At 39.3% G+C, this 22,825-nt stretch overlaps 1 protein-coding gene across 1 annotated transcript in view; it reads left to right on the plus strand.

Moving 5' to 3' along the window:
• CR1 (complement C3b/C4b receptor 1 (Knops blood group)) overlaps nt 1–22,825 on the plus strand; it is a 186,767-nt gene that overhangs the window by 118,928 nt on the left and 45,014 nt on the right. The window contains exons 29-32 of the mRNA XM_031935120.1: nt 2,523–2,659; nt 11,730–11,909; nt 12,538–12,637; nt 17,968–18,053. Of these exons, the coding sequence (XP_031790980.1) occupies nt 2,523–2,659; nt 11,730–11,909; nt 12,538–12,637; nt 17,968–18,053 (503 nt within the window). The remainder of the gene's footprint in view (nt 1–2,522; nt 2,660–11,729; nt 11,910–12,537; nt 12,638–17,967; nt 18,054–22,825) is intronic.

Here is a 22,825-nt window from a genome sequence, read left to right on the forward strand (position 1 = left end):
AGGAACAGGAAACCAAATACTGCATGTTCTCATTTATAAGTAGGAGCTGAATGATGAGAACACATGAGCAGATGTGGGGGAACAACACATACTGGGGTCTATTGGCAGGTAGAGGGTAGGAGGAAGGAGAGGATTAGGAAAAATAACCAACGGTACTAGGTTTAATACCTGGGTGGTGAAATAATCTGTACAGCAAACCCCCATGACACAAGTTTACCTATGTAATAAACCTGCACATGTACCCCTAAACTTAAAAGTTAATAAAAGAACCCCTGCATGGATATGGATCATGTATTTCCATTCAGACCTTCCTTTCATTAATTTTATATGCTCTTCTTCAACAGTCTCATTGACTCCTGTGATTTTGACCATCTCCCATCCATTATCTCTTACAAAAGTCCTCTTGTGCCTTTTTGGAAGTCCATTTTCATAATCAACAAATAACCTACATCCCCAATCTTTTCCTAAACATTCTTACACCTCTTGGCCTTCACTAAACTCCATCTGTCCCATGCCCAAGGCTTTCTCAGTTTAAAACACAACAACAATGAAAAACTTTCACAGCTCAACCTTGGTGGTGCTATCGCTTCGGTTAGCGATAGGAACCAATAGAAAACCCCACATTGGTTTCCTATTGCTTCTGTAACAAATTATCTTGTGGTTTAAAACAACACAAATTTATTCTTTCACATTTCAGGAGATCGGAAGTCCACAGTGAGTCTTACAGGATGAAAACCAAGGTGTTGAAAAGACTGATTCCTTCTGAAAGCTCCAGTGGAGAACCTGTTTCTTGCTTCTAGGGGGCACTGGCATTGATTCCTTGGTTCACAGCAGCAACACTCTGAGCTCTGCTTTCATCATTGCCTTCTGGTCTATTGCCTTCTTCTTGTAAGGATCCATGTGATCATATCAGATTCACCTAGCTACTCCAAGACACTCTTTCCATCTCAGTATCCTTAATTTAACCCAACTGTAAAGTCCTAAACCATACAAGGTAACACTCACAGATTCCTGGGAGTAGGATGTGGACATTTTGGGGGAACATTATTCAACCTACCACACACTCCTCCTTTTCTCTCATTCTTGGATTATTTTTATTGCTATTTTTTTAAAATGGTACATAATAATTGTACACATTTATGGGATACAGCAAAGGAAAAAACAGAGTGAAGAAAAAAACCTACAGAATGTGAGAAAATATTTGCAAACTATGGCTTTGACAAGGGATTAATATCCAGAATATCTGAGGAACTGAAACAACTCAGCAAAAATAATAGTAATAATAATATGATTTAAAACTGGGCACAAGACTTGAACAGACATCCCTCAAAAAAAATGCTCAATATTCTTAGTCATCAGAGAAATACAAATAAAACCAGAGAGAGATACCACCTCACCCTAGTGATCAGAGCTCTTATCAAAAGGACAAAAGATAACAAATGCTGGTGAGGATGTGGAAAATACAGACTTCTTATACACTGTTAGAGAATCCAAATTAATATGACCATTATGGGAAATAGTATGGAGGTTTCTCAAAACATTAAAAGTAGAACTACCATATGATCCAACAATCCCACTACCGGGTATATACCCAAAAGAAAGGAAACCAGTATGATGAAAAGAGATCGGCACTCTCACATTCACTGATGTACTATTAACAATAGCCAAGGTATGGAATCAACCCAAGTGTTCACCAATGAACGAATAGATAAATAAAATGTGGTATATATACACAAGGGCATACTATTCAGCCATAAGAAAGAATGAAATCCTATCATTTGCAGCAACGTGGATGAACCTAGAGGATATTATATTAAGTGAAGTAAATCAGGCACAGAAAGGCAAATCCTGTGTGATACAAGTCATATGTGCTATCTAAGAAAGCTCATCTCATAGAAGTAAAGAGTAGAATACTGGTTACCAGAGGCTGGGGAAGGGAGAGACAATGGGAGATGGAGAAATATTGGTTAAAGGGCACAGGGTCACAGATACATAAGAATAAATTCATCCTTGAATACTTAACCCTCTGCCCTAAATCTGTCACTCCTCCATCCATATTTCTTATTTCAATAAGTAGCACCACCATTAATTTCTAATCCTGAGGCTAACTCTTGATTGCTTTCCTCTCACTACTAACCTTAAGAAAGGAAGTGACCAAAATCCAGTAGATGAGCAACTGTTCATTCATCTCCAATATCTTTGTTAATTGTCCACTTTATCCACCCAGTGAGAGCCACCATCAAACCTCACTTGGATGTCAGCAAAAGCTCCCTGACTGGTCTCCCCTCTCCATTATTGCCTTAATCTAGTCTCCATACGATACACAGATTTACATTTTTTTAAATGTATATCTAATTGTCCCTCCTTCTTTAAAAAGTCAACAATGGCATGACATCTCAATTCACGATAAATAAATTGGTTCTTCACATTCTCCGTACACTGTACACATCGCCTGTAATTGCCCTTCAACACAGAGACCAGGCATTTCATTAGCTGACCTTCCCACACACATTCTTGTCAAGAGGAATAGTCAAACAGGGTGTTTGGAGGCGAGCTGCCATCATCCACCGCCTTTGTCTGGAAGCGCAGAGCCTCGCACGCGCGATCCATCGGAAGTCCAAGCATTGTCAAGATCTACTGCTTCACCTGGGTCCTCAAGGTGGGTTCTGCCAGCGAAACCCGTTAGGAACAATGCAAATAGGGAGTAAACATGGCCTCGCCCATTAGGGGGAAGCTGGTGAAAAGCACTTTGTCCTGGAACCCATACTCTGGGCGCGGAGCACAAGGATTGGTCACTCCTCTTTGCACTGCGCTTTTCCTCTTATTTCAGTTTTCTTTGAGATCAAATCTGGTTTGTAGATGTGCTTCGGGAGGATGGGGGTCTCTTCTCCGAGAACCCGGGAGCATGTCGGGCCGCCGGCGCCGCGTGTCCCCTTCTGCTGCGAAGGATCCCTGCCGGCGGTTGTGTTGCTGCTCGCGCTGGCGGTGGCCGAGGGTGAGACACGGGCGGGCGTGGGGAGGCGCCCGGGCGGACGAGGCACCTGGGGCCCCGCAGAGAACTCTCGTGCTGCACTGGGCTGCGCTGCTCTGGGCGCCCGGGTCCGAAGGCAGTGCGATGGGTGGGCTGAGCGCGTGAACCGGCAGCGAGGCGAGTCTGGGATCCTTCTGCGCACTGGAGACCCTCGCTGCTTCTGGGTAAGCATGGAGTTTCCACGTGCAGGGGCTTAAGTCATGACCAGCGCAGAGGAAGGAGCAGATGCTGAATGGGTGCCGCACGAAATTCCTTGCCTTTGTGTATTCGGTCTAGGCTGGCTATAGTGGAGCATGGCGTTGATCCTAGCGGAAGAGGACTTGAGGATCCGACAAACCTAAGTTCTGGTCCTAGAAACTTAACTGTGAGGCAAGTTAGCACACCTAAGTCTGTTTGCTCTTCTGTAAAATGGGGACATTGATATCTGTGCATTGTGGAGTTCCTGCCTCAGTGGCATAAAGCCTGTCGAGTGTCTAACACAGGGCCTATCCCCGAGTCCATTTCTATCCCCCAACCACTGCCTCTGCCTTTTGCTCCCAATGGTGCTTAAACAAGCAGTCCTAGGGATGCCCCGCATGGAACTGTCCTCATCCCCAACCCCAAGCCACCACTGCCATCATCACCATGTGCTTGATTGACAGCTTACTTTAAGACGGATACATGCCAGGCATTTGGGCGTTAGAAGAGCAAGGGAAGCCCCAGAACATGCAGTGTAACACCTGCAAGTAGAAGGGACAGTAGATATGTTTACAGTTTGCATTTTAGTGATGTGTTTAGTACAAAATAAAGCCTATTATAACTACTATGGAAATTTTGAGGCCACACCTCTTCCTTTTTTCAACTTCAAGTAGGTAAACATCTTCAATTACAACCCTACTATTATTATTTTTGGGCTCCCCAGAAGTCTTCTTGGTTGCCTCGACTCACTGGCAACATCTCATTTGAAGCGGCAGTTCAGCAGTTAGTTGTTTTGGTCCTGCCTCTTCCTGACAAGTCAGGGTTGGTCCTTCTCTGCCACTAGATGTTTTGCATTCATTATTTGAGTGTTCCTTCTTCTCTAAAAGAGCAAGGGGAAAATAAAATCAAGTTCCCCCAAGAGTTGTTATTAATATTTTATCTCCTTAGGCACCAGAAAGCAACCTGTCAGGTGAAGAGATATGATAAAACTTAACAATTTTATTTTTAGGAGAGAAGCATGCCCAGTAAGTTAAGCAATCTGTTGTCAGTGCTTACTGAGGTTCTCACAATAACCTCCAAATGTGAAACAGCCTAAACTAAACTACCTAGAAATTTTGTTGCTGAAGTAATTTCAATTTTAAAATGCTGATGGATGCTTCCAGTGTGCACACTCCTTTGGAGTTTAAAAGAAGTGTAAGAGAAAGAGCTATGCACCCAAGGTGTATGCATATAGAAGTAGGTGGTGGAGTTTTATGAAATCTACTTTTTAGGAAGCCACTGTTCTGATTTTTCCAGACTCTGCTACTTACCAACTGGGGCTGTGGACCCAGCAACTTAAGTCACACCACTGACGTTCAGTGTCCACATGTATAAAATGAGCACGACTGACATCCTGATTTCTGAGAGAGGTATTTTGAAAATCAGGTGGGGTAGTGCATGTGACAGTGTTTTGTAATCTGAAACCCCCCCCCATTACATGTCTGAAAAATCATGACTAAGAAGTTGTGCAAGACTGCAGGATCACTGAAAAGAGAGAAATCTCAGCCCTTATGATCAGTAAAGGGTGAGAGAAAAGAGTATGGCTTTACTAGTGCTTAAAGAGTGAATCCAGAAACAGGTTGCATAGGACGGCTTATGGGAATATTTATTTCTATATAAAAAATAGCAGAGGAACTAGGATTGCTTTGTCATTATAGGGTACTCATACTACCCATGAAGTGGTATAGTAATATTTGAAAGAGAACTTAGATTAGCTGCAAATAGATACTGCAAACTTAGGGCAACCACTGAAAAAAGTGAAAAAAAGAAGTACAATTGATATGCCAGTAAGGAAGAATGAATTGCATCATATAAAATGCTCAGTTAAAACAATAAAGGGGGCCAGGCACAGTGGCTCACATCTGTAATCCCAGCACCTTAGGAGGCGGGGTAGATAACCTGAGGTCAGGAGTTCGAGACTAGCCTGACCAACATGGTAAAAACCCATTTCTACAAAAGTTAGCCAGGCATGATGGTGGGTGCCTGTAATCCCAGCTACTAGGGAGGCTGAGGCAGGAGAATCTCTTGAACCTGGGAGGCAGAGGTTGCAGTGAGCCGAGATCACGCCACTACACTCCAGCCTGGGCGAAAGAGTAAGACTCTATCTCAAAAATAAAAATAAAATAAAATAAAGGTCAGGAAAAGAATGCAAAACAAAAAATAGGAACAGAGAACAAGAGAACAAAGGCAACGAATAGAAACCAGTAACATAGGCCAGGTGCGGTGGCTCAAGCCTGTAATCCCAGCATTTTGGGAGGCCAAGACGGGCGGATTACGAGGTCAGGAGATCGAGACCATCCTGGCTAACACGGTGAAACCCCCTCTCTACTAAAAAATACAAAAAACTAGCCGGGCAAGGTGGTGGGCGCCTGTAGTCCCAGCTACTCGGGAGGCTGAGGCAGAAGAATGGCATAAATCCGGGAGGCGGAGCTTGCAGTGAGCTGAGATCTGGCCACTGCACTCCAGCCCGGGCGACAGAGCGAGACTCCGTCTCAAAAAAAAAAAAAAAAGAAAGAAACCAGTAACATATTAAACCAACTATATCAACCATCATTTTGAGTGTCAATGATCTAAATGCACCAATTGAAACAGATCATCACAGTCGGTCAACAAACAAAATTCAGCTATGTATTGTGTACTCCCTATAAGCCCATTTTAAATATGGACAATATATATTACAAGTAAATGGATGAAGATATAACATGCTAATGCTAGTCACAGAAAGCAGAAGTAGCTGTGTTAACTTCAAACAGCAGACTTCAGACCAAGGAAAATTATTAGGGATAAAGAGGGGCATCGTATAATGATAAATGGGCTAATTTTGCAAGAAGGCATAACAATATCTAATATGTATCCACCTGATAGAGAAACAAAATATGTGGGGCAAAGCTGATAGAACTGCAAGGAGAAATAGACGAATGTACTATCCTGATATCTTTTCTGGTATCAGGAAAAGATAAAGGTGCTGAAGTCTCTATCAGAAATGGGCAGATTCAGCAGGCAGAAAATTGGTAAGGACATACTTGAACTCAACAGCACCATCAATCCACTTGGATATAATTGACATATATAGACGACTTCATCCAACAACAGCAAAAGACATATTCTCCGGCTCACATTCATGGGGATAGACCACATTGTGAGCCATAAGAATAGTACACTAATTAAGCTTTAACAGGGAGTGTTTAACGTAGGGTGGACTCTGGCGCCCTCATGTGGTCCTTATGGAGGATGTGGTTTGGTTATCACTGCTAGGTAAAGGTGCAAGAAGGGAAGTTCCAATTTGCTTTCTGTGCTTTATTCTGGTTTACATATGCTCAGAAGAGTGAATGTATGATTTATATTATCTACTGTTACCTAAAATAACCTTCACATTTGGACGGGTAACATCAAAAGTGTCCTACACAGAAATACTGGGTGAAGATCACTGCAATAAAACCAACTCCAGAAAACAAGAAAATGGCAGAGTTGACAATCATTCTCACCCTCCCCGCAAAGACACATGTATACACATTTCTTTTGTCGGAGGCATTAAGAGAAATAAATGCTGTCAATCTAATCACAACTGATCACAACTTGATGAAACCAAAAAATCTAGAAAGTATCATGAAGACAGTTGAAATACAGCTTTACATTCACTACTGTGACCAGAGAAACTCACTGTGGCTGTTTTTTGTCCCTTTAGATGTCAACTAATGATTGTGTTAAGTGATCATGATTAACAGAGCATTTACAATGTTTATTTCATCTGTATTAAATTTCAAAAATTTATATTTAGGCATATAATTTATATATTTGTGTACATACATAATTTATAACTTCATATTTTTGAAAGTGCTTGCTGTTTTTGCTGCTATAAAGACACATGCACACATATGTTTATTGCGGCACTATTCACAATAGCAAAGACTTGGAATCAACCCAAATGTCCATCAGTGACAGACTGGATTAAGAAAATGTGGCACATATACACCATGGAATACTATGCAGCCATAAAAAAAGGATGAGTTTGTGTCCTTTGTAGGGACATGGATGCAGCTGGAAACCATCATTCTTAGCAAACTATCGCAAGAACAGAAAACCAAACACCGCATGTTCTCACTCATAGGTGGGAACTGAACAATGAGATCACTTGGAGTTCTCACTCATAGGTGGGAACTGAACAATGAGGTCACTTGGACTCGGGAAGGGGAACATCACACACCGGGGCCTATCATGGGGAGGTGGGAGGGGGGAGGGATTGCACTGGGAGTTATACCTGATGTAAATGGCAAGTTGATGGGTGCTGACGAGTTGATGGGTGCTGACGAGTTGATGGGTGCAGCACACCAACATGGCACAAGTATACATATGTAACAAACCCGCACGTTATGCACATGTACCCTAGAACTTAAAGAATAATAATAATAATAAAAAGAAAAGAAAAAAATGAAAGTGTATGCTCTTTTTTTAAACTGATAGAGGTGCCTAAGCAAATCAAGTGCAAGTCTATTCCTTAAAGGGTAAGTGTGCAGAATGGAAAGCAGAGTGTACTTTGGGTTGACAGCTCATATTTGAACAGACATGAAAGTGATGATGTGTTGATTGTATGTATAGCACAGAACAAATCAACTTGCTTTGAATGGAAGGTCTGAACCAGGAGTGCATGAAATTGGGCTGAGTCATACAAGAAAAAAAAAAAAAAAACGAAAGGAGATAACAATATATACCCACTAGAATGGCTAACATTAAAAAGATTGACCAAGCCAAGTTTCGGCAATAAAGTGGAGTAACTGGAATTATAATATATTGCTATTTGGCAGGTAAAATTACAACATTAACTTTAGAACATAGTTCAACCATTTCTTAAAACCTTAGACACACACACTGTCGTGTTACTCAGCATTTTACGCTTAGGTTTTTACCCAAGAGAAATGAAATCATATGTCCACACAAAGACTTGTACATGAATTTTCACAGCAGTTTTGTTTGTAATAGTCAACAAGTGGAAACAATCCAAATGTCCCTCAACAAGTGAATGGATAAACTAAATTAAGATATATTTATACAATTGAATATTACCCAGCAACAAAAAGAAACAATTTGTATACGTGCAGCAACTTAGATAGGGCTCTAATTATGCTGTGTAAGGGCTAAAACATAAAAAAAAAAAAAAAATCTGAATGATTTCCTTTATACAATAGGACATAAATGAAGTGATTCGGGTTACATGAAATTTTAGAAAGTCAAATCAATCTGTAGTAAGAGAAAATAGGTCGAAGATTGCCAAGAGAAGGAAGTGGATGTTTGGATGTATTACAGAAGGACATGAGGGAACTGTGTGGGGGTGAAGAGTATGATGGAAATGTTTGTTGTCTTCATCTGGTGATGGTTTCGCAGGGCATATATATAAGTAATCAAACTGTACTCTTTAAATACTCATCAATCATTGTATATAATATATCTTAATAAAGCTATAAAAACTTTTTAAACTTATGGTAGATCTTGAGTTTATGGAGTTTATATTAATATATTTATCATAGGAACTAGCCACAAATTGAGGGATTAGTAATAAATGAGGGAAAGGAAACTATATCAAGCTTTCTTTGTTGAAGGCTCATATATTCCTTTTTTGAGCTATTATACAACTTTACTTTATATTATTACCTATACTATGCCTATACTACTATGGAGGTAGGAATATTAGGTAATTAAGGGGAAGGAACTTCTTTCTTTCCAAGAATGGTTCATTATACTTGCTTTGTTGCATTGATCTAGTTCTAACCTCTCATTGCAAGTTTTGCTGTGATATTTACCCTCTCTCAATACAGCTTTTGGTGCTAGGAGCTCCACTTGGAATCTCTTCCTTTGTCTGGCATCAATGCATAAGACACCTATCAAAATTGTATTTCATACCACATATCAAATACAGGAAAGGTGAATGCATAACATTGAAAATCACAGGAAATATTTTATTCATTTTTTTATATATACAGTGGTTCTCAAAGTGCTGTTATCTACCAAAATTGGCTGTGAAACTTTTTAAAAATATAAACTCCTGGGCTCTAACCCAGACCCACTAAATCAGAGATTCTGGGAACATAGCTTGGACTCTTCATTTTTTTTTTATAAGTAATTCTTCAATTATTTGTTCATTGCAACAAATATGCACTGAGTGCTTATAACTGAGTGTTAAGCACAAGGACTAGGTATTAATTTAGAGGTACAAAAAACACATCATCATTTGCCCTCAAATTATACACATCCAATATCTTTTGAGATAAATAGATCCTTCTAAAAGCACACAAAGTTAAAAAGCACAAATTGCGATAGCAAACAATTATTGATATGAAAGGAAAAGGCCTGACTAGGAATTATTATAGGGTGGGGTAGAGGGAAGTAGTTTAGATTCCAAATGCCTGAGAGGGTCAGGGAAGGCATCAGACTAGATTGGGTGTGTTCAGGGTGGTATGGCCATAGACAGGCCAGGCAAGGCTTCGATAAGAAAGTGGCATTTTAGCAAACACCTGGAGGAAGAATTGAAGTCAGAGCGAAGATAAAAGCGTGTCATACAGAAGGAATGTCATAGACAGGGGAAAAATGTGTGTCTTCGGGAAACTGAAAAAGGGGAAAGGGCCACACCTTGGTGAGGGGACCGAGTGGCACGCGATGAAGCAGGAAACATAGACAAGGGCATCCATGTACAAAGTCAAAAGTTGGTTCTTTTAAGTCTAATAAAATTGACCTCTGGCCTCAATCTATCCTTCATAATTTGAATTTATTAGTGGAAGGTTGAGAAGGAACAGAAATGAAAACAAAACAAAACAAACAAGAGATTTCCAAAACTATAGTAAAATGCTATTCTTTTCAACATATGTATCTTCTTGATTACATACTGTTTGACTCTAACTGTGATTTTTGTTGCTTTAAGTTAAATCTACAAGGCCTTAAGGGTCCTAGCTGAGTCTAGTATTTAATTTGAAATATCTATGAGAAAACACACGCTTCTTTATGGTAAAGTATAGCTTTAGTTGTTGAGTTTTGTTCACTCTTTTTGCTCAAGATTGACTTGGCAACAGACTTCCAACACTGGTGACTGCTACTGAGGGCCAAAGAGGAGATGTGTACTCCCACTGAATCTGAGTGCCCACTGAGCATGAAGGTGGATGATAAAATGCATGAGTGTAGCTTGTTACAAGAAAGTATGATAAATGAGGACGGGAGAGACGAAGCTACACCGCACGCACTTACTGATTAACTAAGATTAGAAGCTGTGAATTGCAGCTTCCCGTTTAGTGAAAGATGATATAAATAGTTTAGTTGTCTTCAAACTAGCAGAGACTTTTTAAATGGATGGGTGCTGATTTTTTTTTTTAAAGCCCATTTCTAAGGCATCTTTTAAAGCAGGGGTCCTCAACCCCTGGGGCATGGACCAGTACTGTCCAGCGGCCCGTTAGGAACTGGGCAGAACGGCAGGAGGTGAGCAGCAAAGCATTACTGCCTGAGCTCCACCTCCTGTCAGATCAGTGGCAGCATTAGATTCTCATAGGAGCAGAACCCATATTGTGAACTTTGCGTATGAGGGATCTAGGTTGCATGCTCCCTGTGAGAATCTAATGCCTGATGATCTGGGTGAAACAGTTCCATCTCAAAACCATTCCCCTGCACCCTCCATTCCAGGAAAAATTGTCTTCCACAAAATGAATCTCAGGTGCCAAAAAGGTTGGGGACCAAAGTTCTAAAGGAATCAATCTCTTTGCTATTATTATTATTATTATTATTATTATTATTATTATTATCATCGTTAAGATGGAGTCTTGCTTTGTCACCCAGGCTGGAGTGCAGTGGCACACTCTTGGCTCTACTGCAACCTCCGCCTCCTGGATTCAAATGATTCTCCTGCCTCAGTCTCCCAAGTACCTTGGACTACAGGCACATGCCACCATGCTCTGCTAAGTTTTTGTATGTTTAGTAGAGATGGGGTTTCACTATGTTGGCCAAACTTGTCTTGAATTCCTGACCTCAAGTGACCCACCCACCTTGGTCTCCCAAAGTGCTGACATTACAGACATGAGCCACCACACTCAGCTCCCTTGGCTATTACTGAAGTGTTCTTTTTCTTTTTTGATCACATCTATGCAGTATATTGGAGAGACAGAGGAAGTAGAGTGGGAATTTCAACAGGGCACGGTGGCTCACACCAGTAATCCCAGGACTTTGGGAGGCAGAAGTGGGCAGATCACCTGAGGTCAGGAGTTTGAGACCAGCCTGGCCAACACAGTAAAACCTCATTTCTACTAAAAATTCAAAAATTGGCCAGATGTGGTCACAGGTGCCTGTAATCCCATCTACTTGGGAGGCTGAGGCAGGGAGTATTGCTTGAACCTGTGAGGCAGAAGATGGCACCACTGCACTCCAGTCTGGGTGACAGAGGCATACTCTGTCACAAAATAAAAAGTAATTTCTCCATTAACTTCGATGCTGCTGTGGTCTTGATCCCCAGATCAATGCAATGCCCCGGAACGGCTTCCATTTGCCAGGCTTACCAATCTAACTGATGCATCTGAGTTTCCCATTGGGACACATCTGAAGTATGAATGCCGCCCTGGTTATTATGGAAGACCATTTTCTATCATCTGCCTAAAAAACTCAGTCTGGACAAGTGCTAAGGACAAGTGCACACGTAAGTAACTCTGGAGTGGGAACCCCTCTGTTAGTCAAATATCTGTAAGATCTGATTCAATTTGTTCAAATTTTGTAACTGAGTTGCATATGACAATTAGTTTGCCAAGGTGCAATACATACAAGAATTATTCTTGTAGATCATACCTTGTTACTACTTTCAGTTCCTGGCGCCTTCATTACAAGTTTATTTCATGAGAAACAGTCTTTGCAGGACATGATTGAGGGAAAATCCCGATTCACTGGGGGTCTCCCATTTTCATGACTAAAATTAAGTAATGAATGACTTGGGACAAGAAAAAGAAGCGGATTAAATAACTCAAAGATGTGACAATTTTGGGCTTTGAGATCTTTGGATTATACCAATTGAATTGAATTACAGATAATAACAAAGTTTACATTTTTCTGGGGGCATAATATGGGAATGAAACAGATCTGAAAGGGAAGTTTGTTTTTGAAAGGGAACTGATCCCAAGGCAGTCTGGTGAGTTTCCTCAAGGTAGCAGAATCTGTGGAACCATCAGAACTGCGAGTGTTCCTCAGTAAGCTACAGGCAGGTTGAGACCTTCTGTACTGAAAAAAATTCAGTTTGCTCTACTTGGCTCCAAAATTCTGTTTCTTTCCTGTAGGTAAATCATGTCATAATCCTAAAGATCCTGTGAATGGCATGGTGCATGTGATCAAAGACATCCAGTTCGAATCCCAAATTAATTATTCTTGTAATAAAGGGTGAGTTGGCAGCAACATCTCTTGGTTCAAGAGTTCTAGCACAGCCATACTACCTTCTAGTCACATCTCAGAAAGGACAACTAAGCTATTACCATCTGCTCTTTAAAGGCTTCAACACAGGTGTTTACTGACTGAAATGAACAAAGGTATGACAAAATCAGGGAGAAAACCATCTGTATCCTTGCTGGAAACCAAGGCTGTGCATATATGAAAAGTGTGGCATTCATTGGGTGAGAAGGAAGAAAATGGGGGAAGAGTATACTCAAAGCACACAAACAGCCTTAACCCAAAGTAGACATTGCTGGAAGAAAAGGAAGGCCATTGAGCAGCTGTGTGAGAGAAATTGTAATGGTAATAGCACAAATAGTTTGCTAGGGCTGCTGTAAGAGAGTACTCCAAAACATGTGGCTTCATACAAATGAAGTTTTTGCAGTTCTGTTCTGGAGGCTGGAAGAGCAAAATCAAGGTGTTGGCAGAGCCAGAGCCATGCTCCCTCCAAAAAACCTGTAGGAATGGATCCCTCTTTGCTTCTTCCAGTTTCTGAAGCCCCAGGCCTTTGCGTGTGGCAGCAGAACTCCAGTGTCTGTCTCTGTCCTCAAATGGCTGTCTTCCCTCTGTGTCCAAAGTTTTTTTTTTTTTGTTTGTTTGTTTTTTTAGTAGAGACGGGATTTCACCGTGTTAACCAAGATGGTCTCGATCTCCTGATCTCGTAATCCACCCACCTCGGCCTCCCAAAGTGCTGGGATTACAGGCGTGAGCCACTGCACCCAGCCCAGAATTCTCTCTTTCAATAAGGACACCACTCATATTGGATTGGGGCCCACACTAACAACTTCATCTTAACTTGATTGCCTTTCCAAAGAACGTGTTTCCAAATAAGGTCACATTAATAAGAACTGGGGATTAAGATGTCCATATATTTCGGGGGTGAGGGGAACATAATTCTCATGCATTGCTGGTAGGAATGCAAAATGGTACCACGACTTTGAAAGACGTTTTGGCAGTTTTTTATAAAAATAAACATACTCTTACCATATTATCCGGCAGTTATCCTCTTTGGTATTTATTTATCTAAAGGGATTGAAATCTCAGCTTCACACACACAAAAAAAATCTGCACGCAGATGTTTATAACAGCTTTATTCATAACTGCCAAAACTTGGGAGCAATCAAGATGTCCTTTAGCAAGGGAATGGATAAACTGTGGTACATCCATACAATAGAATATTATTCAATACCAAAAAGAAATGAGCTATCAAGCCATGAAGAGACACAGAGGAACCTTAAATAATGAACCTTCTTTCACTATTACTAAGGGAAAGAAGCCAATCTGAAAAGCCTATGTAGTATATGATTCCAACTATACAGCATTCTGGAAAACGCAAAACTATGGAGATATAAAAAGATCAGCAGTTGCCAGGGGTTAGGGAAGAAGGGGATGAATAGGCAGAGCACAGATTTTTGAGGGTAGTGAAACTACTCTGTGTGATGCCATCACAGTAGGTACATGTCATAATAAATTTATCCAAAATCATATGTACCAAGAGTGTACCCTAATATAAACTATGGACTTGGGGTGACCATGATGTGTCAGTGTAAGTTCATCAGTTGCAAAATTATGTACCACTCTGGTGAAGGATGTTTATAATAGGGGAGGCTATCCATGTGTAGGAGCAGGGAGTACATAGGAAATCTCTGTATCTTCTGTTCATTATTGCTGTGAACCAAAAACTGTGCTAAAACACAAAGTCTATTTTTTTAAAACTACATAAAAGTAAATACACAAGCACATGTGCATAAACAGACACACACCCAAATGAGTACAGGTAAAACAGGAAATTTGAACAAAACTGGTGGATCGTACCTGTCTCAATATCTTGAGTTTGATGTTGCACTATTGTTTTGCAAAATGTTATTATTAGGGGGAAATTGAGTAAAGTGTACCTGGGATCTCTCTGGACTATTCCCTACAACTGGATGTGAATCTGATTATCTCAAAATAAAAAGTTTTTTTTTTTTTAAGTTACTACTAAATTTCCAAGGGAATGGGATTCCTACCAAAGAATTGTATATTGTGAAATTAAATAATTCTAACTTAAAACAATTCAAACTTATGGCTGGGGGAACTTTAAATTATTCTGAACCATGAGAGGATTGTGGCTATGCAGCCTGAGCCATGCAGCAGGCAGCTGTAACTTCTGTCTTTTTTTCCTGTAAATAGTTAAAACCAAATTGCGCCAGAGATAAGACCCACTCAGATCACTACCCCTTTTCAAGGAGCAATAAAGTAATCTTCCTTGGAATGTAGCAATCTGTAACAAATCAAAGTGCTGTAACTACACATGGTCCCATAAATGGAAAATATAATCCTGCTAAAATTTCTCTGTCTCTGCCTATATCAGTGATACCTTACGTCCTCCACTTTGGAGTGCTGACCCCATTCATTTGCAGTTGGTGTCTTCCATGTGACTACTCTTAAGCTTTGTGCTCAAATAAACTATCCTTAAATATATTTTCTGAATCTCATTATTTAAGGTTAACCATGTGCTAACCTAAATAATTCACAGGATTTGTTTTTTATCCTCATTTTTTCGTAATCCATCCGCCTGGTTCAAGGCACATAGATTAAGAAAGAAATGGAAATGGGACTAATATCCCAGGCTTCACTGTCCCTCTTTGGGCTCTAGGGAGGAGACTCCCAAAAGTCTAGACATGTTTACCCACATGCTGTATGTGGTTTCTGGTAACGAAATGATCATGGCTTTTCCTGAACCATGGCTTAACTTTGTGAATCCACAACTCTCTCTTCCCCAGGAGATCCAAAAAGGTAGGGTAGGATGTAAAGACTTCAATCTGTTCAAATGGATATGAGAACCGCTGGCTCTCCTTAAAATAAGTAGCATGGATTTTATCTGTCTCCCTTACTTCCCCATAAACATTCTGAATGAGAAAAGTTCAAACCATTATTTCTTCAATTACTTAATCTACTTTGGGACACAAGCTTCACAAATTAAAATATTCTATCTGTTCCCCTTGATCAGTGAACATAAAGTTATCTTTTGACTCATTTAAAATGTTCAGTACTACAACACTGAACAATAGTATGGAGGGAAAAAAATGCCAACTTAAGTTTGGACTTGCTTCACCATTCCTATCCCAACCCCCGTAATTAGAAAATCAAAAAGAACACTTGGAGAAATAACCTCAGTGGGTTCAAAATCCAGAGGAGTCTCCAGGATGTCTTGTTCCTAAGACAAATAGACAGAAGGAGGTACAAATATAGGATTGCAGACTTGACTACTTCGTTTGTTCTTTATTTGTGTGCATGTGTGTTGGCAGCGCAATTGAGAATGCTTTCATTTTGGGTGGTATACTAGAATGCATTAAAAAACAAAATGAGTAGTGGGAATTGAACAGTGTGAACACATGGACACAGGGAGGGGAACCTCACACACCCGGGCCTGTTGGTGTGTGGGGGGCTTGGGGAGGGATAGCATTAGGAGAAATACCTAATGTAGGTGACAGGTTGATGGGTACAGCAAACCTCCATGGCACGTGTATACCTATGTAATAAAACTGCACATTCTGCACATGTACCCCAGAACTTAAAGTATAATTAAAAAATAATTAATTTATTTATAAAAACAAAATAAGTCCAGGTGCAATGGCTCCTGCCTGTAATCCCAGCACTTTGGGAGGCTGAGGTGGGCGAATCACCTGAGGTCAGGAGTTCAAGACCACCCTGCTCAACAGGATGAAACCCCGTCTTTACTAAAAATACAAAAATTAGCCGGGTGTGGTGGCATGCACCTGTAATCCCAACTACTTGAGAAACTGAGGCAGGAGAATCACTTGAACCTAGGGGGTGGAGATTGCAGTGAGCGGAGATCACACTATTGCACTCCAGCCTGGGCAACAAGAGAGAAACTCCATCTCAATAATAATAATAATAATAATAATAATAATAATAAATAACCAAAATGATGTTGAAGTCATTAATAATTACAACATAATAGCTACGATAATGTAACAATGTGTCAAGTGTCTTCAAAAGGACCCACTGTTTTCTCACTATTTGTTTGATCTCCATTTGGCACTGTTTTGTTGTTTGAATAAAGCTTTATGCCGCCAGGTTTTCCTACATATTTATAAAACAAAGTTCTCAGCTATACCAATAACCATGACTGTTATTTCACGTTGCTTCATTCCTTCATGTATAGTACTATCAAGTTTGACCCTACCCTCACTATGACTAGTTTGGCCCAAGCATCTATTACAACAGAGAACCTCAGGTAAAGTAAAATAAATGTTATAAATTCTTCCAAATTTATGGCACACTTTGAATAGTTTGAGATATACTAATTGAGAATTGCTAACTTTAACATTTTAAGTATCAATTAAGTGTTCAATTCTTTTTGATCAGCTTGGATTGCCTTTGGTTCTAGTTATGAATCACTTTCTTCTTTCTCTTTCTTTCTTTCTTTCTTCCTTTTTTCTTTCTTTCTTTCTCTTTTCTTTCTTTCTTTTTTTCTCTCTCTCTCTCACTCTCTCTCTCTCTCTCTCACTCTCTCTGTCTCTCTCTCTTTCTCTCTCTCTCTTTCTTTTTCTTTCTTACTGACAAGGTCTTGCTTTGTTGCCCAGGCTGGAGTGCAGTGGCATGATCAACACTCACTACAGCCTCAACCTCCCCAGCTCAAGCAATCTTCCTGCCTCAGCCTCCTGAGTAGCAAGGACTACAGGAATGTGCCACCATGCCTGGCTTTTTAATAAATTTTTTGTAGAGACAGGGTCTCACTATGTTGCCCAGGCTTGTCTCGAACTCCTGAGCTCAAGCAATCCTCCAGCCTCAGCCCCCCAACATGCTGGGATTACAGGCATGAGCCACTGTTAATGGCCTACTTTAATGAATCTTACTGATAAAAGCCCATCCGTGCATCCATACATTAATACTTACAAGGCATAGAAATACATACAACAGGACTACATACACACATACATATGTATATATATGACAGCTTCCCTGCACTCAAGAAGCTTGTGTTGTCTTTTCAGAAAATGAAATGTATAGGAAAAACTGTGATTCATCTTTGATTTATATAAAAATATGTCATAAGGTAATAAAGAAGAGAAAGCCCACCCAACTGAGAAGGCATGGAAGAGAAAATAACAAAGTCCCAAGAATGTGAAATTTGGGAAGGTGATAGATAGTTCTTTGACAAGTGGAAAATGTCCCCCTGAAATCTGTAACAGTGTAATCTCTGGAAGTAGTAACTTAATTGGATAGTTGACCTGTGTCTTTGGAACCTAATATTCCTTATTTTTTGCCTCTAGACACCGACTCATTGGTTCCTCTTCGGCCACATGCATCGTCTCAGGCGATACTGTCATTTGGGATAATGAAACACCTGTTTGTGAGAGTGAGTTGAAATATCCCTTCCTATTTCTTTTACGGATACATTCTAATTTTTCTCTGGAATAATAAAAACCTTAACTGAATTCCTTCTGTGCAATCTGTCCTTCACATGGCTGAAGACAGTGGTAATGTTCTCGAATATTCCTACAGGGTTCCTGGCAACCCTTTCCTTAAGTTCTTCCTTATCCTGGGATGTGTCTTTTCTAATTCTGGGGGCTTAAATACATAAATCCTTCAAACTTGATTTTACTTCAATAAATTTGAAATTATGGTGGTTCTACCACCTCCAGTATAATAATCATCCTGCTTGGCAAATCAGTAAAGATTTTTAAAATTTATGCTCTTCAAGGTTAGTGAAGCTGTGGAAGAACCTGGACTCTCACGCACCACGAGGTCAACACATCCTCTCCAAAGGCACCATGCACTATTAACCTCAGAAGTGGGCATATATTTTAACCTACTTCTTAGAATTTTTACTTATGAAATAATCACACACTTTTTAAAGCAGTTTGGTATAAACTTTTCAATGCAGCATCATTTATATTAGTTAAAATGTTAGAGCAACCTAAATATTTTAAACTATGGTTTGGAAACAATCTACTAGGAGGAAAAAGATGTGTTCAAACAACCACTATAAAGAATTCCCAAAGAAACATAAAATAACTATGTAGAATGTAAAAAAAAAAATAGCTACGTAGAATCCATACACTGGCATGGTATTCAGCCATAAAAAATGATAGCATAAAGAAGCACTTAATGACTAGAAAGAGATATGTTTTATGTGGGAAAAGAATCAGATGAACAGCATGTATGGCAAGATCTCATTTTATTAAAAAGTAATACACCTATGTAGTGAGGGCCAGGCTGAGGTTCAGTGAAATACAGTGTATAACATCTTTGTCTTACTGTTCTCTTTAGATAACTTGAGGACTTTACTTTTATTCTTGGTATTTAAAAAATGTTGTTCCTTTTACTAGAAAGTTTATGAGCTTCAGAATCTAAATTTACAAATGACATTGGTCACACATTTGTCTCTGTTTACCCAATTTAAGAAACAGTTTTGTTGTTTTGTAAAACAAATTGGGAAACCTTCCATGTTATTTGAAATCTGTAATAAGATAACATGGAATTGGAATAGGAATTTTCTTGGAAATATGAAAAAATAGTAAAATAGAGAAAACAAAAAATATAATAATATACCTATACCTATATCTATGTTTTTATCTCTGTTTCTAGTTCTGTAAACTCTCTATATCTAAATCCTGGTAAATGACTTCAAGTCTTCTTGGGGAAGGCTAGGGGAAGATTTACAATACATGCTTTTGACTGTGTAACAGGTGCTTCCTCAAAAGAATCCAGTCTCCCATCCATTCATGCTGCTCTGGGTCTATAAACTGTTCAAGTCTAGGAATTGTTGATGAACAATGAACTTCTTTTACAATAATTCAAGTCAGACTTCTATTCACTTGACCTAAATCTCTTCTGCTTATACAAATCAAATAACACTTTAGTCGGCTATCCATCTACTTCAGTTTTAGAGACTCCATGATCAATTAACCCAGTAACAGTATTCTCTTCAGTCAAATCATTCTGATTGCTGTTTCAGCTCTAATATCCGTTACAAGAACCCCCATTGTCTCTGGCAATTAAGTGCTGCCACTTGGACTCTGCCACCCTGAGGTCTTTTGGTCCCCAAGTGAATTCAGAGAACCCAGTTCAATGGCAACACTTCCCATTGTCGTTCCTGCCCTACAGAGAATGAGCCATCACAGAGGATGCTGAAACTCCCCATGTGAATGTATTTCTCAAGCCTCTGGTAAAAGGTCTATCTTCTGAACCCTCCACTCCTGCACTGTGCCTCACCAGCTCTATCCAAGGATGACCTTCAGAGTGGAATGGCTGTTGCTTAACTTCTGCCTCTCAAATATCAGGCTAATTTCTCATGCTGTAACCCTAGTCCAGAACCATACAGAGAAACTAAGTCTGGAAAACTTAATTCCAAATTGGCCTGGTTGACGCTATACAAAACCCCCAGATTATTATAATTTTATTTAACTCTTTGTCTTCTTTTCTTTCCTTCCCTCCTTCCCTTCTGCCTGCCTGCCTCCCTTCTTCCCTCCCTCCGTCCCTCCTTCCCTCCCTTCCTCCCTCCCTCCCCGCCTCCTTCCCTCTCTTCCTCCCTCCCTTCCTTCCCTCCTTCCCTGCTTTCCTTCTTCCTTATTTTCTTTCTGCTTTACCACATGGCTAGGACCACCAGTATAACATTGAACATCGGTAGTAACAGATGTCATCCTTGTCTTGTTCCACATCTCAAAGGGAAAGATTAAAACATTTCACCATTAATCTGGTGTTTACTGTAGGCTTTTTGTAGATAATCATTTTTGAATTAAGAATATTCTCACATATTCTTCATTATTAAAAGTTTTTTGTCTTTGAATCATGTTGAAGTTTATCAAACACTTCAGTTACATGTATCGATGTAATTATATCTGTTTCTCTTTTTTCTGTTAATGTAACAAACTATTTTGAGTACATTTTTGAAAGGCAAATAATTTTGAATTTCAATTTTACATTCTTAAAATAAACCAACTTGGTCATAATATTTAATCATTTTTATGTATGACAAATATGCTTTAATAGCACATTTTAGATGTTTCTATTAAAGTATAATTCATGTATCATAAAAGTTACCTTTTTAAATTACACAGTTCAGTGGTATTTAGCGTATTCACAAAGTTGTATGTTATGGTCTGAATGTTTGAGTCTACCCCAGATCCATATGTCGAAATCCTTACCCCTAAGGTGATGACATTAAGGAGTGAGGCCTTTGGAAGGTGATAAGATCATGAGAGCAGAGCTGTCACGAACGGGATTAGCATCCTAATAAGAGGCCCAGAAGAGCTCCTTTGCCCCTCCTGCCATGGGAGGAAATGCTGAATCTGCCAGAGAGGTTGGTCCTGAACTCCTTAGCCTCCACAACTAAAAGAAATAGATTTCTGTTGTGTACGAGCTAATCAGTTTATAGTATTTCGTTATAGCTGCCCAAATAGACTAAGACATTGGGCAACCAGCACCACCAATTAATTCCAGAACACTTTCTTCATTCCGTTCCTATTTTAGAGATTAGACTGTAACTTTCTTTCTTGTAATGTCCTTTTAAGATTTTGACATCAAACTTATGACAGTCTCATAAAGCCAGCTGGTAGTGTTTCATGTATTTGTTTCCTTGAAAGAGTTTATATAAAATTGGTATTATTTCTTCTTTAAATGTTTAAAATAATTCACCAGAAAAGCCCTGGAGTTTACTTTGTTGGGAGGTCTTTTTTTTTTTCCAACAATTTTCCTGTACCATGTAGACTTTTTGCTGAAGTATAACATATATGCAGTAAAGTGCATTCATCTTAATTATGCAGTTCAATGGTTATTTACAAAGTAAACGCATCCATGTAAATGACACTCAGATTAAGATATAGAACACTATCAGCACCCCAGAAGCCTTCCCAATGCCCTTTCCCAGTTATCTTCCCAAAGTATCCATTATTTTGATTTATTACATTAATAATTAGTTTTGCCACTTCCTAAATTTTATAAAGGAATCAAAAAATAGGTACTCTTTTGTGTCCGGCTTCTGCTCAGTGTTATATTTGGAAGTCATTTTTGTTGCTGCATGAAGGATTGTCGGATTTTTTTTATTATTATGTTGTATTTCATTGATGATCTTGAGTACTTTTTCATATGTTTGTGAAGTGCCTATTCCAAACTTTTGGCTGTTATTGACTAGTTTGTCTATCATTTTATTGTTTTGTAGAAGTTATTTAAATATTCTCATGTTTTCTAATAAATGGAACACAAATGTTGTCTTTCAGGCTATGGCTTTTCTTTTTCTTTTTCCATTCTTAATGATGTCTTTTGTTGTAGGAAGTTCTACATTTTAATAATATTCAATTTATAGGTCTTTTTTCCCAGTTACTGCTTTTTCTATTCTACTTAGGCAATTGGGCCATGTGAGGTGGCTTACGTCTATAATCCCAGCACTTTGGGAGGCCAAGGCAGGAGGATTGCTTGAAGCCAGGAGTTCAAGACCAGCCTGGGAAACAAAGCAAGACCCTGTCTCTACAAAAAATAAAATAAAATTAGCTGGGCTCAGTGGCACATGCCTGTAGTCCCAGCAACTTGGGAGCCTGAGGTGGGAGGATCCCTTGAGTACAGGGGTTCAAGGCTTCAGTGAGTTATGGTGGTGCCACTGCACTCCAGCCTAGGTGACAGAGTGAGACCCTATTTCTTATGGATAGGTAATTGATCTAATATCATTTATTAAATGTAGCACCATGACCATAAGTCAGGTGACCTTATATGTGGCTCTCATTCCAGGGAGGTTCTGTTCCATTGGTTTGTTTACTATACATTGTGTTTTTGTTTTGTTTTGGTTTTTGCTATACCATAATGACAAAAAAAAAAAAAAAACTATAGCATTACATTAAGATTTTAATTACTATCTCATGACATTAAGATTTGATCTCTGGTGGCATACATCTTCTAACTATGTGCATCTTCAAGATTTACTTGGTTATTCTTGGCACTTCACGTTACCATATGAAATTTAGAATCAGCTTGTCAATTTCCACAAAAAGAATCCTACTTGAATTTGTATTGAGTTTCTGTTGACTTAGTACGTCAATTTGTGGACATTAACAGATTTACAGTTTTGAAGTTTAAATTTATGAACATGATATATCCTCCCATTTTTGAAGTCTTCTCTAATTTCTTGTAATAATA

The sequence above is a fragment of the Piliocolobus tephrosceles genome, chromosome 1 (assembly GCF_002776525.5).
Source record: "Piliocolobus tephrosceles isolate RC106 chromosome 1, ASM277652v3, whole genome shotgun sequence".
NCBI lineage: Eukaryota > Metazoa > Chordata > Mammalia > Primates > Cercopithecidae > Piliocolobus > Piliocolobus tephrosceles.